The sequence below is a fragment of the Falco punctatus genome, assembly GCF_963210335.1.
Source record: "Falco punctatus genome assembly, chromosome: 7".
NCBI lineage: Eukaryota > Metazoa > Chordata > Aves > Falconiformes > Falconidae > Falco > Falco punctatus.
The window spans coordinates 61,196,262-61,213,643 of NC_137587.1; the positions used below are offsets into that span (position 1 = coordinate 61,196,262).

The 17,382-nt window shown below is 57.1% G+C and overlaps 2 protein-coding genes across 5 annotated transcripts; one reads left to right on the forward strand and one right to left on the reverse strand.

Annotated features, from left to right (window-relative positions):
• Positions 1-140: 140 nt before the first annotated feature.
• LOC308067384 (ras-related and estrogen-regulated growth inhibitor-like protein) lies at positions 141-4,197 on the reverse strand. Of its 2 annotated transcripts, none has more exons than XM_080396156.1 (4): positions 3,576-4,197; positions 3,107-3,160; positions 2,593-2,669; positions 141-957 (listed from the first exon to the last, which is right to left on the reverse strand). In XM_080396156.1, exons 1-4 carry the CDS (start codon positions 3,712-3,714, stop codon positions 157-159), a joined length of 1,071 nt encoding a protein of 356 aa, XP_080252282.1. In that variant the 5' UTR covers positions 3,715-4,197; the 3' UTR covers positions 141-156. The 2 variants fall into 2 exon arrangements, with proteins under 2 accessions (XP_080252282.1, XP_080252283.1); XM_080396157.1 differs by having other exon boundaries at positions 815-2,026.
• Positions 4,198-4,256: 59 nt separating this feature from the next.
• On the forward strand, positions 4,257-14,922 carry KIF7 (kinesin family member 7). 3 transcript variants are annotated; one of them, XM_080396143.1, is made up of 18 exons: positions 4,257-4,654; positions 5,745-5,945; positions 6,212-6,623; positions 7,371-7,902; positions 8,219-8,356; positions 8,503-8,730; positions 9,174-9,349; positions 9,643-9,749; positions 10,049-10,204; positions 10,536-10,738; positions 10,856-11,053; positions 11,310-11,435; positions 11,889-12,065; positions 12,365-12,580; positions 12,810-13,016; positions 13,405-13,603; positions 13,708-13,857; positions 14,061-14,922. In XM_080396143.1, the coding sequence occupies exons 1-18, from the start codon at positions 4,351-4,353 to the stop codon at positions 14,444-14,446; spliced, it is 4,116 nt and encodes a 1,371-aa protein (XP_080252269.1). In that variant the 5' UTR covers positions 4,257-4,350; the 3' UTR covers positions 14,447-14,922. The 3 variants fall into 3 exon arrangements, with proteins under 3 accessions (XP_080252269.1, XP_080252267.1, XP_080252268.1); XM_080396141.1 differs by having other exon boundaries at positions 4,258-4,654; positions 9,147-9,349; XM_080396142.1 differs by having other exon boundaries at positions 4,258-4,654; positions 9,147-9,349; positions 14,064-14,922.
• Positions 14,923-17,382: the final 2,460 nt, after the last annotated feature.

The window sequence follows — 17,382 nt, forward strand, 5'->3', positions numbered from 1 at the left end:
AAAAGAGAAAAAGGGACCAGCCAGGCCTGGCACTGGGCTACCCTGGTCCCTGTGGAGCATACGGTGCGGACCTTAGATGGACTATATGTGGAGAACAGCACTGAGACAAAGCAGGGAGGACAGCAAAGCCATCATGTTTGCATCACCACAGCAAGCCTAGTTCCCCAGTGGCAGGGCCCATCCCTGGCCACAGAATGTTCTTCTGTGAAGGAGCCAAAGGTCCCCACGGACCAGCAGGACACATGGGTAGGAAAGCCCCCTAGGCACCCACACCCAGCTGGTGGTGGGATGGATGGTGGGGTCAGGAAGACCAGTGAGAACAGGTGGAGCTCCTGGAGCCCCTCTCTCCCGCAGGACCGCCTCGCTTCCCACAACACCTTGTTGTATCTGCTGCAATAATAAACCTTCCCGAGCTGCTCTGCTCAGCTGCTTTATGAGAGCGAGCCACCAAAACGAGGGAGCGGAGTGGGGTGAGTCACCCAACCCAGGGCTGAGGGAGCAGGCACGGGAAACGCATCGCTGGGTCGCTGCTGCAGCAACGGTGGGTGCTCGTGCCCAGCACAGTACGTGTCTCTTCCCATGCCCCGAGTACAAATTCACAGCCCCAAGGAGCTGGGGGCCTCCTGACAAATACAATTTATTGCATTTCCAGAAGAACACAGCAGAGAAATCAGTGTCCGTACTGCACACACAAGCCCTTTCCCAGGCATACAAGGGGGAGGGTTTGGGGAGAGGCAGGGAAAAGCTTCCCAGCAGCAGCAGCAGAGTTCGGCTACGAGCCCAGCAGCCCCTTCCCCACCTCCTTTCCTCCCCGGGGACAGGCAGCCTTACAGATGGAGCGGCTTGGGAAGGCGCACGGTGCAATCCCTGTCCTGGGAATGAGCCACGCGTCTGTTTTTTCCCAGGCACAGTCTGTACGGTGCTTGCACAAGGGGAACGGCTGCAGTTGCTGGGAGGCTGTGGGAGAGAAGACCACAAGCAGGGGAGTTCAAAAGCAAAACGGGTGGGATGGGAGGCGTCAGCCCTCCCTGAGGTCCTCTGGGGTCGGCCAGTGCTCTGGGCTCTGGAACACTGACATGGTGATGCACAGTTGGGAACTGCCAGTGGCTCCCCAGTGGAGAAACTGCACCTTGCCAGTTCATGGGGGCTCCAGGGGTTATCAGAGGAAGACCCTGATGCGCATTAATAAGGATCCCAGGGTAGAGGCAGGGGGACAGGGAGCCACGTGGCTATGCAGCAGCGTGTCCTCACTGCTCACCAACAGCTCAGGCAGCTCCTGCTGAAGAAGCTGGGGATGATGCTGCCTGGAGCTGCAGCAAAATCACCTGGTGGTTTCCAGCATCAGAAGACGGAAGGAGAAAGCAGGAGGTACCTAAAAAGCTGGTACAGCAGAGTGGAAACTCTGCCCCATCACAGAGCCAAGAGGAAGGCACTACAGTCCTCAGCTGCACTGGCTGCACATGGCAGGACACCCAGACTGACATTAGGAGGACAGCAAGGAACCCATCATACTTATGGAAACACACCATCTCCATGGGCATCCGGGGGGAGGCTGGGTCCAGCTGGGTAGCACAGAGAGAAGCAACACTCACGCTGTAGCTCAGAGGGAGTCTGTTCGCTTACGGGCAAACACAGATGACACGGTCTTGACGATGCCGCGGATCCCTGTACCCTTTTTCAGTGCCAGTTTGGTGTCAGGGATGCGCTTGGCCAGTCCATGGAAGACCATGAGGGCCCCATGATAAGCCTCGGCTGCAGAGACCTCGTAGAAACCACAGTCTAAAGAGAGGGCCAGGAGCCGACCCTCCTCACTGGACACCACCCGTCGGTGGTGCAGGTCCCGTTTGTTGCCCACAATGATGATGGGCACCTTCTCCTGGCTCTGCCCCTCCTTGGTGGCCTTGATGAACTGGATTTTAGGGGGCAGGATGTTGAAGCTGGCACGGTCACAGATGCTGTAGACCAGGACAAAGCTGTCTGCCCACTGGATTCGCTTCTCCTCTGAGGAGCCCTCCTCTGCCTGTTCCTGGGGTATGAGAAAAGAAAGGGTCTTTTATCCCACTCCCTCCCTCCCTCCCTCCCTCCATGCCTGCCTCCTAGCACAGGGTGCAGCAATCCGGAGCCCATTGGGACAGGGACAGATAGCAAGCAGCAAAAGGAAAGAAATACTGAGGAAGGCAGACCAACCTCATCTAAGAGACACAACTCAGGCTTCAGCATCATTGTCCTCACGTTATCACCCAGCCACTGTATCACCTGCAGCCTGTAGGTGATAACAAAGTGGGGACCTCAGAGTGGCAAGTCCACTTCGTTAGCGCAGTCCTGTGCTCAGCCTGGGCTGGTAATGTTAGTGCTCCAGCTCTAATGTCCTCAGCCAGAGGACCGTGGGCTACGGTGACTATTGCTACCCTGCCAGCGACACTGCTGCCCTGTGCTCTGCAGGCAAGAAGGGTTTGGTTGCCTACACACCATCTGACAGAAGAACTTTGCTCAGCTGGAGCTCCCTGCCTGTGGTTCCTTATAGTCAACTTTTAGTAGAGGGGTTTTTTGTCCCTGGGGTGAAAGCAGGTGACAGGAGTGGAGCCCTCTCACCTGGGAATTAGGGACATCCCAGATGTGGAAGAGAATCTCTCGACCATCCACAGTCAGGTTGTGGCTGTAGATGAATTCTGCCAAAAAAAAAAAAAAAAAAAAAAGTAATCTTCATAGACCCAAGAGATAGCTCCCTCAACCCTGGTCTTCTCTTCATGGGGACAAGCCTGTCACATCCACCCTGGCAGACCATGCTCCTCAAGGCAAGGTCCAGCAACAACCACAGGGAGCATGGTGGCCCTCACAGTTGTGACTGCCCCAGCCTGCCTCCACCCCAGCCCCACCGGTGCCACCAGCTGCCACTCAGGACCTTCTGCACCCCAGAGAAGCAGTTGTGGAGCAAGAGATGGGTCGCTGAACAGATACACTCATCGAGCCCCTCAGGAGCTGGCAAAGGCTCTGGAGAAGAGCAGGAGTGGACGCGACGCAGTGAAATGCAGCGGGCAGGAGCAGGCGCGCCTCCTGCACCCGTCGCTTACGGAACTGGCCGGGCTCTGGCCTGGCACTCACTCACCCATGTCTCCGTACTCCCCGATAAAGCGCCGGGTCAGGAAACGCACGGTCAGAGCTGCAGAAGGAAGGATGGAGATCACCAGAATAGCCCTAAACCTGACAGATTTTTCTTTTTACGTGCAGAGCAGAGTCAGGCACCGTTACCCTGCACACTCGCACTAGCAGGAACGACCTCTGGTCTCCCCCCAGCCACAATGACAGCAGGTCTGCGGGCAGAGCTCGAACCGGGCCATCAGCAAACCGCAGCGTAGCAGAGCCCACCTTCCCGCACGGCTCGCCCGCTGCCTGCACGGCTGTGCCCGGCCTCCCACCCGACGGCTCGGCCTCATCCCAGCGGCTCGCTGCGGGGCAGCTCCCCGCATGCTGCTGCAGCGCCGGCTGCTCGGTTTGGTTCGGGTTTTTTTTGCCGGGGCAAAGGACACAAACAGGTCTCCCCGCCCGGGGACCCCCCGCTCCCCGCCGGTTCTTACCCGATTTCCCCACGCTGTCCGCCCCCATCACCAGGACGTTCGCCTCCGCCCGGAGCGCGGCGGGGCCGGGCGGCTCGGCGAGGGCCGGGTGCCCGGGGGTGAAGCTGGCGCTGCGGCGCAACGGCAGCCGGAGCCCCATCGCAGCCGCGGTGCTGCCCCGCCGCCGGCGTGTGCGGCGCCTCCCGGCGCGGCCGAGGAGCCAGCGCTTCCCACGGCGCCCGGGGGACCGGCGGGGCCATGCCCCCCCCCCAGCCGCAGGGGCGGCGCAGCGGGAGCTGCGGGCGGCCGGATGAAGAACTTTTGTTATGGCTCAGACGCGGCTGCCTGCGCCAGCGCCGTCCCGGGGGGCTGCCCACGCCCGCACCCCCGGCGCGCTGGCCCTCGGGGGGGGACGCAGCCCCTCGCCCCGCTCTCCGCGGTGGCCGTGGGAGCGCCTGCGAGCGGCGGGGCGGCTGGAGCGCCCCACGCGTGGCGCAGCGGCTCAGGGGCGGCCGAGCATCCTCTGGCGGGCGACGGAGCGGTGTGCCCGGGCGACGGAGCTGTGTCCCGCGAGGGACGAAGCGCCCCCCAGGGACGGGGCGCCCCGCGAGCAGCCTACCCCTTGCCCCCGCGTGTCCCCCCCACGCCACCGCAGCCCCCCCGCCCGCTCCCCCGGGGCGGTGCGCACCGTCCCGCCCCGAGCCCGACCCCCGGGGGCGGTGGCGCCGGGCGGAGCCCCTGACGCCATCGCGGCGCGCCGGGCCGGGCCCATCCCGCTCCCCGCGGCGGCCCCGCCATGGCGGCGGAGGGGGCGGCCGTGCGGGTGGCGGTGCGGGTGCGGCCGCTGCTGCCCCGGGAGGCGCTGCGGGGGCACCGGCCCTGCCTGCGGGGCGACGCCGCCACCGGCGAGGTGGCGCTGGGCCGCCGCCGCCGCTTCCGCTTCGCCGCCGTGCTGCCCGAGGCGGCGGGGCAGGCGGCCGTCTACCGGGCCTGCGTCCAGCCGCTGCTGCGGGCCTTCTTCCGCGGCTTCAACGCCACCGTCTTCGCCTACGGGCAGACCGGCTCCGGCAAGACGTACACCATCGGGGAGGCCAGCGTCGGTGAGTGGCGGTGGGACCGGCAGCACCGTGCCCGCCCGACGGCGCTGTCCCCGACGGCACCGCCTCCCCCCGCCCCACGGCGCCCCACGGCCACCGGCCCCGCCGCCCCTCCCGGCCCCCCGCCCTCACCGGTGCCGCCGGCCCCGCTTTGCTCTCTGCGCCCACACCCGCCGGCATCACCGCCCGCCAGCCCCGCCGCCTCCCACCACCCGCTCGGAGCTCGCAGCGGGTGGCGTTGCCCCTCTGGCACCGCACGACGAGCCTGGCCAGGAGGCGGTGGCGACCTGCCTAGGGCACCGCTGTCTTCTGCTGCCTTGGATCTACCAGATCTGTCCTGAAATAAGCCCGAAGGGGGGCCGTGTGGGGTTGCGGGGGCACATCCTCTTAGTTTGTTTATTTGAAGGGGACTGGGAAGGAGGAGGCTTTTCCCCCCTTTAACTGCTGGTTTGATGGCGTTATGGTGTCTTACAGAGGGCATGCTCTAAATGTTTGGGGCAGCCTTCATTAATTGCATAGCTTGTAAGCACTAAATTGTTTCCATGCTTTCCATCTACCTCTGTATTCAGTTTCCCAGTTCAGCCTGGCATTGTGCCCAGTTTGGGCATTGCCCCTTTGCACGACTGTTGGAGACAAAACCAAAACAATTTAAAATTTAGACAGCAGAGTGCTGTGGCCAGGTACAAGCAGGCTGCAAAGACAAAAAGAAAAAAGTACTTTTCGGAGCTTGGAAAGGTTGTGAAGCCACACTGCCTTTGATGGGCAGCACGCTGTAGCAGCAGGCAATGTGTTTGCTACCTGCTGAAACACTAATGTGCCTTTTCCTTCTTGAGGAAGGGCTGGAACCAAGCAGTGTCACTGGAGTCCAGCACAGCAATGGGACAGGATTTGCCCCAAGGTCCTGTGGTTTAGAAATACTCCCAGGGATATTTAATCCGGGCTGCAAGGGCTGAGCTGTGGGAGGGTTTGTGAGGCTGCTCCTTTCCAGCTGACGTGTGCTGCAGGCAGGCTCCTGCCCGTGGCTCTGACCCCAGCCAGCACGGGCTGCCCACGTGTTCCCTGCTCCCCGTGACCACGTGCATCTCTCTGCCAGCTTCTATCAATGAAGACGAGCAGGGCATCATCCCACGAGCCATGGCTGAGACTTTCAAGCTTATTGATGAGAATGACCTGATTGACTACACGGTCCGAGTGTCCTACCTGGAAGTGTACAAGGAGGAGTTTCGGGACTTACTGCAGGCGGATACAGCCAGCAAAGACATCCAGATCCGGGAGGATGACAAGGGGAATGTCGGTATGTATGGCTCTGTGTGGGCTCCCTTTTCTCCCATGCCTCAGGCCAGAGCTGGGTTATCTATCCCTGAAGGCAGGGCTAGTCCTCCATCCCTCCATCCCTCTCCTGCAGCAGATTGCTGTTCTTAGTAGTCCAGTTTGGTTTTGGTGTGGAAACCAGTCTGTGTGTGGCACGGGATGGTCAGGGCAGTGGCACCAGGCTGTGCAGAGGAGCTGCGTCCTCGGGCAGCCTGTCCCTCCCAGTCACAGCTCCATTTGCTGTTGCAGTGCTCTGCGGTGTGAAGGAGTCAGAAGTGGAAGGGCTGGACGAGGTGCTGAGCCTGCTGGAGATGGGGAACACAGCCAAGCACACGGGAGCTACCCACGTCAACAGGCAGTCGAGCCGCTCACACACCATCTTCACGGTGACCATGGAACAGCGGCGTGGGGCTGGCCGCCTCCCCCTGCACCACCACCCCTCCTCTGTCCCTGCCTCGGGCCAGGTCCTGGTTTCCAAGTTTCACTTTGTGGACCTGGCAGGCTCAGAGCGAATTGTGAAGACGGGAAACACAGGGGAGAGGCTGAAGGAGAGTATCCAGATCAACAGTGGCCTCCTGGCCTTAGGCAATGTCATCAGCGCCTTGGGAGACCCTCGGAGGAAGAGCAGCCACATCCCCTACAGGGACTCCAAAATCACCAGGTACAGATTGGGATTGGGACCCCCAGGTCTCACGGGCTCGTGGCCCAGCAGGAGGGATGTGATGCTGCTCCCTGCCTTTCCCGCGCCCAGCCTGCCAGGTTTGGCGGCAGAGTCCCCCAGCTAGCTGAGAGGAGCCTGCAGGGCCGGGTGTCCCTTCTGCTCTCACACCAGGGCTCTCGGACTGACTGCTTGGTGGTACGGGGCCAGCTGACCCGCAGTGCCTCACAGCAGCTTACAGGTCCGCCCGCTGTGCAGGTTTTCACGTAGGGAAGCTTGAGGAGCAATGAGGCCAGGACAGAAATGACGGTGCGGTGCTGCAGAAGGCGAGGCTTGCATAAGTCATGCTGCCGGAGCTGAGATGGGGTATTACCATGGGTTATCCTGCCCTTCCTGCCTGGCAGTGAATAAAAAAGGCTTCCAGTAGGCTGGTTTGATGGTCTGCAGTTAGTTTTTAGCTCGAGCAGGCAGTCTTGGCAATCTCCAGCAGGTTTCAGCACAGCACATGCCTAGCAGTGATGGCAGAGTTGGGGGGCTCCCAGCCTCAGGAATTACTTGGATGGAAACTTGTCACAGCGCAGACTGGTATTCCTCTGCTTAATGATTCTGTTCACTAGTGAGTGACTCACCAGTGCCAAACCGGCCACAGAGCAAGAATATTGTTTTCCTTGGGCTTAGCCTCTGGAATGGGTCGGAAGTTCCTGCATTATTTTGTATTTGAGCTATTTTAATCACTGTGCTCTTCCCTAGGATCCTGAAAGACTCTCTGGGAGGGAATGCCCAGACTGTGATGATAGCCTGTGTCAGCCCATCCTCCTCCGACTTCGATGAGAGCCTCAACACGCTGAATTATGCCAACCGGGCTCAAAACATCCAGAACAAGGCTGTGGTGAACTGCCGCAAGGAGACAGAGCACGTTGAAGAGCTTCACCTGCAAATAAAGAAGCTGCAGAAGGCGCTGGAACAGCGGCACCGCTCCGAGACCCGTATCATCAACCGCTCGGCCACCACCAAACGATGCGTGCCGGAGCCCACGGCTCGGCTGCTGGCTGAGTGCGCGCATTACCGCACCTGCACCGATGCTGCGTACCGGCTGCTGATGGAGCTGCAGGAGGACAGCAACCTGACGGTGGAGCAGATCCTGCGGGTTAAGGAGTGGCTGTGCGCGGTGGAGAGCGAGAGGAGTGAGCTGACCTCGGCCGGGCTGGATAGCGGTATCGAGAGCACCTCCGCAGAGGAGCAGAGCCTCGAGGCACAAGGCTCAAAGCTGGCAAGAGCCCAGGTAATGGCTTGGGGTGTTGCAGCTCTGAGGTTGGGTTCATCTGATGGCCACTGAAGGCAGCAACCTCAGCACGGCGTGGTGGAAGGGGTCAGGAAAGGGAGAGGAGAAGCAACCGGGCCAAGAGGCCAAAGGGAGGCAGAAAGACATGGTCCTCCCAAGCAGGCAGGGGGAAGATGGATTCAGCTGTGGCTGAGAGATTTAATTCACAGGAAAAATCTGGATCTGCAGAGCTGCTGTGCCCTTGCAGAGTCCAGCATGGGAAGGGAAGGACAAAGGTGGATGCTGATGCTGCCTGTCTTCTATTTTGGGGGAACAGGTGAACACTGAGAAGAGGTGTGAGCCCATCAAAGATGAGCAGGTGGCTAAACTGCAGAGGCAAGTGGAGCGCCTGGAAGAGGAGAACCGTGATTTCCTGGCTGCCCTGGAGGATGCCATGGAGCAGTATAAGCTGCAGGTATTTTTGGGCTCTGCTCTCTTTGTAAGGGACCTGCCCTACTCCTCTCCTTCCTCCCCCACAGAGCGCAGCCCAGCTTTTGGGTTCCTCTGCAGCACATCTGGGATCCACGTGTACATAACCACATTTTTCTCATTGCTTCCTAGAGCGACAAACTGCGGGAGCAGCAGGATAAGATCTCTGAGCTGCACGTGCGCCTTGAGATGGCAATGCCAAACCTGTGTGTGCCAGGGCTGCTGGAAAACCTTCACTTGGTGACTGCTGGCCAGAGACCTCACACAGCCCCGCTGGACGCTGCCCCGTCCCATGGCCTCAGTGGGGTTCCCTCGGGGCTCCTTCCTGCTGAGCAGAGTGGAAGAGCCCGTTGCAGGAAGGTGAGGGCACAAGGCTGTGCCATTGAGGAACTGCTGCCTTTTCACTTGGGTGCCCTCCAGCAGAGGAACTGCTTTTTCCCCGCTGTTGAACATGACCCTTGTCAGAGGTGTAGTCCACAGGAGTGTTCACTGTTCACAACCAAAGTGTTTCACAGTTCTGGCAAAAGCAGCCCAGCTTCAAAACTGAGGCTTTTACTTTGATGTTGTGGGCAGGTCCCAGATTTGCTCAGCAGCAGCAGCAGAAGGCAGGAGGCCAGGCAGCTGGGTCTAGCAATGCACCAGTTCTCCTGAAAATACACTCAACTCCATTTTGTTGCTTTTCTTTGTGTCTAGTAGCGATGCCCAGCTGAGAGCTGCTTTTTCTAACACCAGCTCTCATGCAGTATGTCTCCTCTCTTTCCAATTCTCTGCCCCAGCATCTTGACAGCAACCCCTCCTTCCAGGAGGAGGACCTGGCCAGCTGGCACCTGAACCATGCGCAGTGCCCGACTGGCAATCCAGAGGTCAGAGATGCAGTGCTGAGGAGGGAGCTTAGCCAGGACTTGGAGAAGCCATCAGAGCTGTCCTCAGGAGAGGAGGAGGAGGAGTGGGAACAGAAACGGTCCCTGTTGCAGCGCCGGTGAGTTGAGGCTGTCCCAGCACTGTGCAGTGTCCCAGCAGTCGCATGGCCTGGCTGTCCCACCTCCGCAGCTCAGCTCTTGCATAGGATGTAGAAGCAGATGCTGCCTTTGGGGTCAGCGATTCTGCCGAGACAGCTGCCTGCCCGCTGGGGAGCAAATTACCATCCTTCCTGACCACAGCTAACTGTTTCTGACTCCTGAAGCCTGTGGATCGTGAGGGTCCTTATGGGAACAGCTCTAGCAGTGCCCAGACCCAACCAGACCTAACTGATTAATGTACTGCTCCTTCTAGAAATGGGATCCAAAGCTGGAGCAAGAAGGACATCTGCAAGTTGAAGGAGGAGCCGAGTGGAGACAATGCTCACTCGATTCAGGAGGAGCAACTGGAGCTGTCAAAAGGCAAGTGGCACCCATAGGTTGTCGGACAGTCTTCCTCGGGTTGGCAGTGCTTTGTTGGGTGCTGTTGGTGTCCCATGTGGATGAGCCTGGAGGACAGAAGTGAAGCAGATGGCAGCCTAGCTGCTTTTGTTAAGGAGAGACTTGAACTGCTGGGGTCTGGCAAGAGCTGCCTGTTGTGGTAGAAGCTGCAGGTGACTGGGCAATGCTGTGCCGGGTCTTGGCTACAGCTCTGATGTCAGGTTATCCTGTCACCCAGCTGCTAAGACAGGACCTTCCTTCCCTGGGAATCTGTGTTGCAGAGGTCTGTAGGAAGCGGGAGCCAGTGCTTGGTCCCTGGGAGCGCCTGCCAGGGAAGGACTCGGAGTGGAGGCTGGTGCAAGCACAGCAGAAGATCCGGGAGCTGGCGATCAACATCCGCATGAAGGAGGAGCTGATCACGGAGCTCATTAAGACAGGTGCGGAGCTGCTGGCAGGAATATGGACCCACTCCCCATGAAATCTCTTAGTCATGATGCTTGGTCTTTACTCCAGTCCTCACCTTCTCTCCCTGCATTGCTGGTGCTCGCCCCTTCTCCTGTAGGCAGCAGGGCCCTGTTTCTCCATCCCTCTGGCTGACCGAGACCCTTCCCATTGGTTTCTCCCTTCCCTGGAGTAGCCGAGGGAAAGGGAGCATATACTGTCTGTAGGCAAAAATACTTGGGGAGAGAGGAAAGTTCCGTCCCTCGGCAGGATCCTGGCTGCAAGGGAAGGGGGGCTGGAGGTCATGGTGCAGGGGGTGTGTTGCAGGCAAGGACGCCCAGGCTCTGAACAGGCAGTACTGCCAGAAGATCGGCGAGCTGGAGCAGGAGGCAGAACAGGTGCGAGCAGAGCTGAGTGACAGCCAGAAGCAGCTCCAGGAGCTGGAGGGCAAAGAGACGTGGGACCCCGGGGAGAAGCACAAGCTGCAGGAGTACCGCACACGTGTGGCGGCTGCGCAGAGCAAGGCACGGGTGAGTGGGAAGGGCTCTGTCCACCCGGCGAGGTGGGAATGGGGCAGAGCTGGGGGCATCTCTGCAAGGGGCACAAGGGAAATGCCGAGCCCAAGGGCAGCTTTCGCCCTCTGGCAGGTTCTGTGCAAAAAGAAGCAGGCGACGGAGAGGCTGGTGTCCCTCTCAGCCCAGAGCGAGAAACGGGTGCAGGAGCTGGAGAGGAACATTCAGCTGATGCGGCGGCAGCAGGGCCAGCTGCAGCGCCGGCTGCGGGAGGAGAGTGAGCAGAAACGGCGGCTGGAGATGGAGGTGAATAAGCGGCAGCACCGAGTCAAGGTAGGAATGGGCAGGAGCAGCTGTGCTACTGTGGTGTTTGCAAGGGTGACGATGGGTGGGCTCTGCAAGCTGCTAGGCAGGCCAGGTAGCTCTGCTGGGGTCTGTGGTTGTCTCGGAGAGCATGGGGTGATGGAAAGAGGATTTTTTTAAGAGTATCCAAAGAGCTAGCAGAGAACATAACCTGTCCCTCAGCCTCTGGCTGCAGGGCAAACAGCTTCCACCCCCTCGATGCTCACGGTTGCTCTTTCCTATGCAGGAACTGGAACTGAAGCATGAGCAGCACCAGAAAATCCTGCGCATCAAAACAGAGGAAATTGCAGCTTTCCAGAGGAAGCGGCGGAGTGGCAGCAACGGCTCCGTGATCAGCCTGGAGCAGCAGCAGGTACAGACAAAGCGAGCCTGCCTCTTTTCTGCTCAAAGGGGACTGCTTGGCAGGGGAGATCAGGAAGCAGGGACCTCAGCTGGGGATGGGACAGAGCCCATCCTGCCCTTGAGGAGGACAGTCCATAAAGTCACTTGCATCTAGTAGCTAGCCCAGGATCTTTTCTAAATCCTGGCATCAGTAAAGAAGCTATGAAACCTTGTCTGTTAGCAGAAGGGTGCTGGGAGTTGTGGCCCCTCAAGGACTCCTTGGCAGCTGGGAGTTAAGCTTAGCTCTGCCTGTTGGAGGAGCTGGAAGCATAAAACCGGTGAAGTCTGGGCTATAGGGCTTGGCAGAGATGGAATCGAGACTCTAGCTCTGGTCTGAACCCTACTGCTCTTTAGTCTAGCAGTGCTGGGCATTGCTGCTGTGATCTGCATGCATGCACATGCCCTTTGCCTCTCCCTCCATCAGAAAATTGAGGAACAGAAGAAGTGGCTGGACATGGAGATGGATAAAGTTCTCGAGCAACGCCGGGCCCTGGATGAGCTAGAAGATGAGCTGAGGAAGCGGGAAGCTATTGTGGCCAAAAAGGAAGCCCTGCTGCAGGAGAAGAACGGCCTGGAGAGCAAGCGACTGCGCTCCAGCCAGGTGGGACAGGAGTGTGACGCCTCACTCAAGCCCTTGCTTGATTTCCAGCAGAGGCCGGAGGCTGGAAGGCCTGGGTGCCATCCTGGGTCTGGCAGAGGGTTGCAGGCCAGGATGAGGTGGTGTTGGATAGGAAATCTGCCGGTACAGAAGAGCCTGCTTGTGCTGTGCCTCTGAGCTAGCTGGTTTGATAGCCCTCAGCTTATGGGGGGGGTTTCACTTGACCTATGGAGGGGAGTAGAAAGGAGCTGAGGGCCTGGCTTGGCTTTAGAGCAGATCCCCTTGAGCATCTTCTGCTGCAGGCTCTGACAGATGACATAGTGCGTGTGTCCAGCCGCCTGGAGCACCTAGAAAAGGAGCTGACTGAGAAGAACGGGCAGTTGCGTCACGGCAGTGCCCATGACCAGCAGCAGATCCGCCACGAGATCAACAACCTGCGCCAGGAGAAGGACCAGCTGCTCAAACAGAGGTTGGAGCTCGACAACAAGCTGCGTCACGGCACCCTGCTGTCCCCAGAGGTACCTCTTCTTGGGCTGGGCTGCGCTGCTTGCAAGTGCATGAGGTAGTACGAAGTAAAGACCTGAGCATGGGGTCATTAGTGGATGCTCCCCCACGTCCTCAGGCTGTGCGTAGCCCAACTTCTTGCCGGCGTTATTGAGATGATGCTGAGATGACAAGGGGAGGTTAGGGCAGAGTGAGGCAGGGCGAACCGTTTGCTCCCTGGTAACTGCAGCTCTGCCCTGGCAGGAAGAACGGATCTTGTTCCAGCTGGACGAGGCAATTGAGGCCCTGGATGCAGCCATCGAGTACAAGAATGAGTCTATCACGTGCAGGCAACGAGTCCTGCGGGCCTCAGCCAGCCTGCTGTCCCAGTGTGAGATGAACCTCATGGCCAAGCTCAGCTACCTCTCCTCCTCCGAGACCCGCGCTCTGCTCTGCAAATACTTTGACAAGGTGAGAGACAGCTGCCCTCTGTGCTGGTGGGAGCTGTAGTACCTGACCAACCTCTCGTCTTCATCAGTTTCAAGCTTCCTCCCTGTCGCCTGCTGTACTTTTGCCCTGTAAAGTCAGGGCACAAAGCCACAGCACCCTGATCCCCACCTGCCCCAACACCTGGGAGAGGGGCTTAACTAGTCACAGGATGCGTGGATCCCCACAGTGGCTCTGCCACATCATTGCAGCCACAGTTTGCTCTTCCCTCCACAAGACAGCTGCGACATCCCAGAACTACTAACCTCTGTACACTGTACCAAAAAACTAACTTGATCAGGCTCGGTGGGGCGGGAAATCTTCCTGGGCTCTGAAGTTGCTGAGGCGTTCCTTGCTTTTGGGCCCTGGCCAGGTGGTGACACTGCGAGAGGATCAGCACAGGCAACACATTGCCTTCTCAGAGCTGGAGATGCAGCTGGAGGAGCAGCAGCAGCTGGTGTACTGGCTGGAGGCGGCCGTGGAACGTCAGCGCCTGGAGATGGACCGCCAGCTCACCCTGCAGCAGAAGGAGCATGAGCAGAACATGCAGTTACTGCTCCAGCAGAGCCGTGGTAACCCCCCCAGCTCCTGAAACAGGCACCAGTGGCACTGTGTTAGTCTTCCGCAGGCTTGCAGCTTGAAATGGCCTGGTTGTTTGGTGGGGTTTTTTTTGCAGAGCACATGGATGAGGGGCTGGCCAGCAGCAAGCTGCAGTATGAGGCCAGGATTCAGGTGCTGGAAAAGGAGCTGAGCCATTATATGTGGGCAAACCAGGAGCTGAACCAGAGGCTGAGTAACATGAACCTCCATCCTGGACAGACCAAAGGTGAGAGGAAACTGCTGTTCCTACCAAGTTAAAAGGAAGGGAATTTAAATCCCTTTCCCTGGCAATGAGAGCTTGGAGCGGAGTCAGGAGCAGTGCGGGTGGAGGTCATTGCTAGCCTTGAGCAAGCGCTCTACGGGCACTGATTTTGATGAGGAAAGCAGAGATCCTGGTACTCATCTCCCTGTACCCCCACTCTTTCCTAGCAGGGATGGAGAGAGGCATTCACGGGGCTGGGGACAGAGCTGCCCCTGCCCTCGGGACCTGTGAGGAATCCAGCCTTGGGGAGCAGCCCGTGCCTCTGGCCATCCCTGAAGAAAGCCATCGGGTCAGGGATGAGAACAGGGACCTGGTGCATGCCCCTTTGCCATCGACATGGAGGCGTTCCTCCCTGCCCAACGACAGCCCCGGGGACCTTCGGCAGAGGGATCCGGAGCACTTGCTGAGAGCGGGGCAGCCTCACGAGGTGCACCCACCACGGAGCCTGGCTCCTGCCTCCAAGCCCCGCCGGGAGCTGCGCAGAGCCAGCCTGAACGTGACCGCCGTGCCTTACCACCCAGCGATGATAGATGTGAGGAAAAACCCACTCTAGACACAGGCTTAACACTTAACCTGGCCGAGGGTGGGCAGGAGCAGATGTTACTGATGTGAGTTAAGAGCCTTCCTGCCCTTCAAGCCAGCCTGGATACAAACCTGTTACATTTCAGAGGCCTGAGGAAGGAAAAGACACTTTTCGTAAGGGCAGTAAACATGTAAGGTGTGGAACCACCAGCCCGCGTTCTCCACATTGCTGCCAGTGCAGACAGCACTGACTAGACACCTTTCCTCCTGCACCATCAACAGATTAAACACTAGGAAGTGGGAGATACCTTCCACCCTGGCCTCTAACACTAAAAACTTGTTTACAGTTTGGAAACCTCTGCTTCAGGGCTTGCTCAGCCCTAGCACCTGCAAGGGAGATGCTCTGCAGTCCTGCAGAACTTGTACATAGATTTTTGAAATAACATTGTTTTTTTACATTTCTTATTGTAACTTTTCTAATAAAGAACAGTGAGTTTTATGAAGCAATCACTTGTCAGAGATCTAGTGGGCACTTACTCTGGGTATGTAGTTTTACTTAAACCTCACTGCATGGGAAATCAGCTGCTGTCACAGTGTTGTCTTAATGTTTAAATATCTGCTTTTGAAGTGCTCACGGCTGGAGCTGGTAGGCTTCCTACATTATGCTGCTGCAGGAAAAGCATCTCCAGCCAGCAGCAGAATTGTCTGGAGCATCCAGGATAAAAAGTAACTGGTTATATTTTTCTGTTGCAGCCTCTAAGCTGCTTTAAGCAGTGTTTTTGTATTCTTGGGAAAACTTTGAGTCTGGATATAAGGGAGATTAAATACAGTGCTGGAACTTAACACTGACACCATCCACCTCAGGAAGGGGGACACAATTTTAATGCTGACAGCAAGAAGCAAAAGCCGAGGTGCCTGCTTTAAAAAGGGCTGTGGGGGAAAACAGCAGCTTGGCTACCTGACCCCAAAAAGCAGAGCACTGCTTCAGCCTGAAGTCACAAGCACAGCTACAACAACCACCACTGGAGAAACAACACACACCAAGTTAAAAGCCAGCATCTGAAGCAGGAACCACCTTCTGATCTTCCTCTTACATACTTGACCTTGCCTGTAGGGTTGTGGCTTTGAGGGGGTGACTTTACAGAGGGCTCTGGGGTGGCTGAACTGCACAAAATTTATGTTTTCAATAACAGAAAATAAAGAAAAAAGATCTTCACTGGGGAAAAGAAGAATCCATCCTACTTGGAAGTCAGTAGTAGTCTTGGAGGTCCATGCCTGTGTTTCAATCGACATCCCTGATGTAGGTACACCTCTCCAACAAAACCATCACTGGTAAGCATGCCATTCCTCCCCTCCTAGCAAAGGGGAACAGCTTTCCTGCAACAAGTAGTGTTTCCAGCAAACAAATTGCATTCAATACCATCCAGCCCCTCAAAGCCTCTAAGCCATGTAACAGGTTTCTGCATTGCCATGCCTGGTTTTAGGGTGACGCTCTGCTTTCTGTGCATTCACTGGACACAGTGGGGTGGCTTCCCTAACATCCTGCCACGTGCAAACAGATTGCTATCCTAAGGGAAAAAACTGTCCTTCCAAAACAATGCACAATTTTAGCTCCTTGCAGGCTACACCTCAGACACTGAATCACAGCTCCTGCTGCCTTCTTGTGGTCAGAATGCAAGCATGTGTGTCACAGGCAACTAAGTCACTGATCAGTGACTCAGTTTGGTAAAAAGTAGCCTTCAAACTATCATCTCCAGTTATTCCATCAAAGTTCTGCCTCCAAGGAAGCTTCCACCACCAGTCCTCCCTGGCTCACTGCAAGCCTGCAGAAAAGGACAACGAAGCTACTCCATCAGCACCTGCTTACCCAGCAGTGGCCAGGAGCAGATACACCAAACCATTCGTGATCTACAAAGAGGAGAATCAAACTCCTTCCCTGGTCCCAGCTAAGTTACCTTTCCCCCCCTCTGTACTCTTCTTGGCATTTGTCAAGTGGCTCTGTATATTAGGGAGGTTTTGACAGCCTAAAGCTTAATGATGGTATGGGATGTACGTTTATGTTTATGGGATCAAGGGAAGGCCAACGAGGTGGATATCCTGGTGGGAGTCTGTTACAGATCACCCAGCCAGGACGAAGAGACAGATGAAACATTCTACAAGCAGCTGGGAGAAGTCTCACGATCGCTAGCCCTTGTTCTCATGGGAGATTTCAACCTACCAGATGTCCGCTGGAAATAGAACACAGCAGACAGGAAAAAGTCTAGGAGGTTCCTGGAGTGTGTGGAAGATAACTTCCCGACACAGCTTGTCAGTGAGCCAACCAGTGGAGATGCCCTAGGAAGAACTGGTGGGTGTTGTAGTCGTCAGAGGACATCTTGAGCATAATGATCATGAGATAAGAGTTTTTCAGTTCTCTGAGAGTAAGGAAGGGGATTAGCAGAACCTTGGACTCCCTGAGGGCTGACTTGGGCCTGTTCAGGAGCCTGGTGGACAGAGTCTCTTGGGAGGCAACCCTGAAGGGGCGGCCAAGGGGTCCAGGAAGGCTGGGGAATTCTTCAAAAAGGAAATCCTAAAGGTACAGGAGCAGGCCATCCTGACATGCTGAAAGATGAGCCAGAGGGGAAGAACAACAACCTGGCTGAGCAGAGAGCTGACTGGAACTCAGGGGAAAAAAAGAGTTTATGACCTTTGGAAGAAGGGGCAGGCAACAAGGGAGGACTACAGGGATGTTGTTTGCAGGGCAAAGATCAGAGGTGAAAGCCCAGCTAGAACTCAGGCTGGCCACTGCTGTAAAATATAACCAAAAAATGTTTTTACAAATACATTAGAAAAAAAGGAGGAGCAAGGATAATCTGCATCCTTTATTGGATGCGGCAGAGAACATTGCCTTGAAGGACAATGAAAAGGTACTTAAATGGCTTCTTTACCTCAGTCTTTATACGACCAGTTGTTCTCTGGGATGCAGTC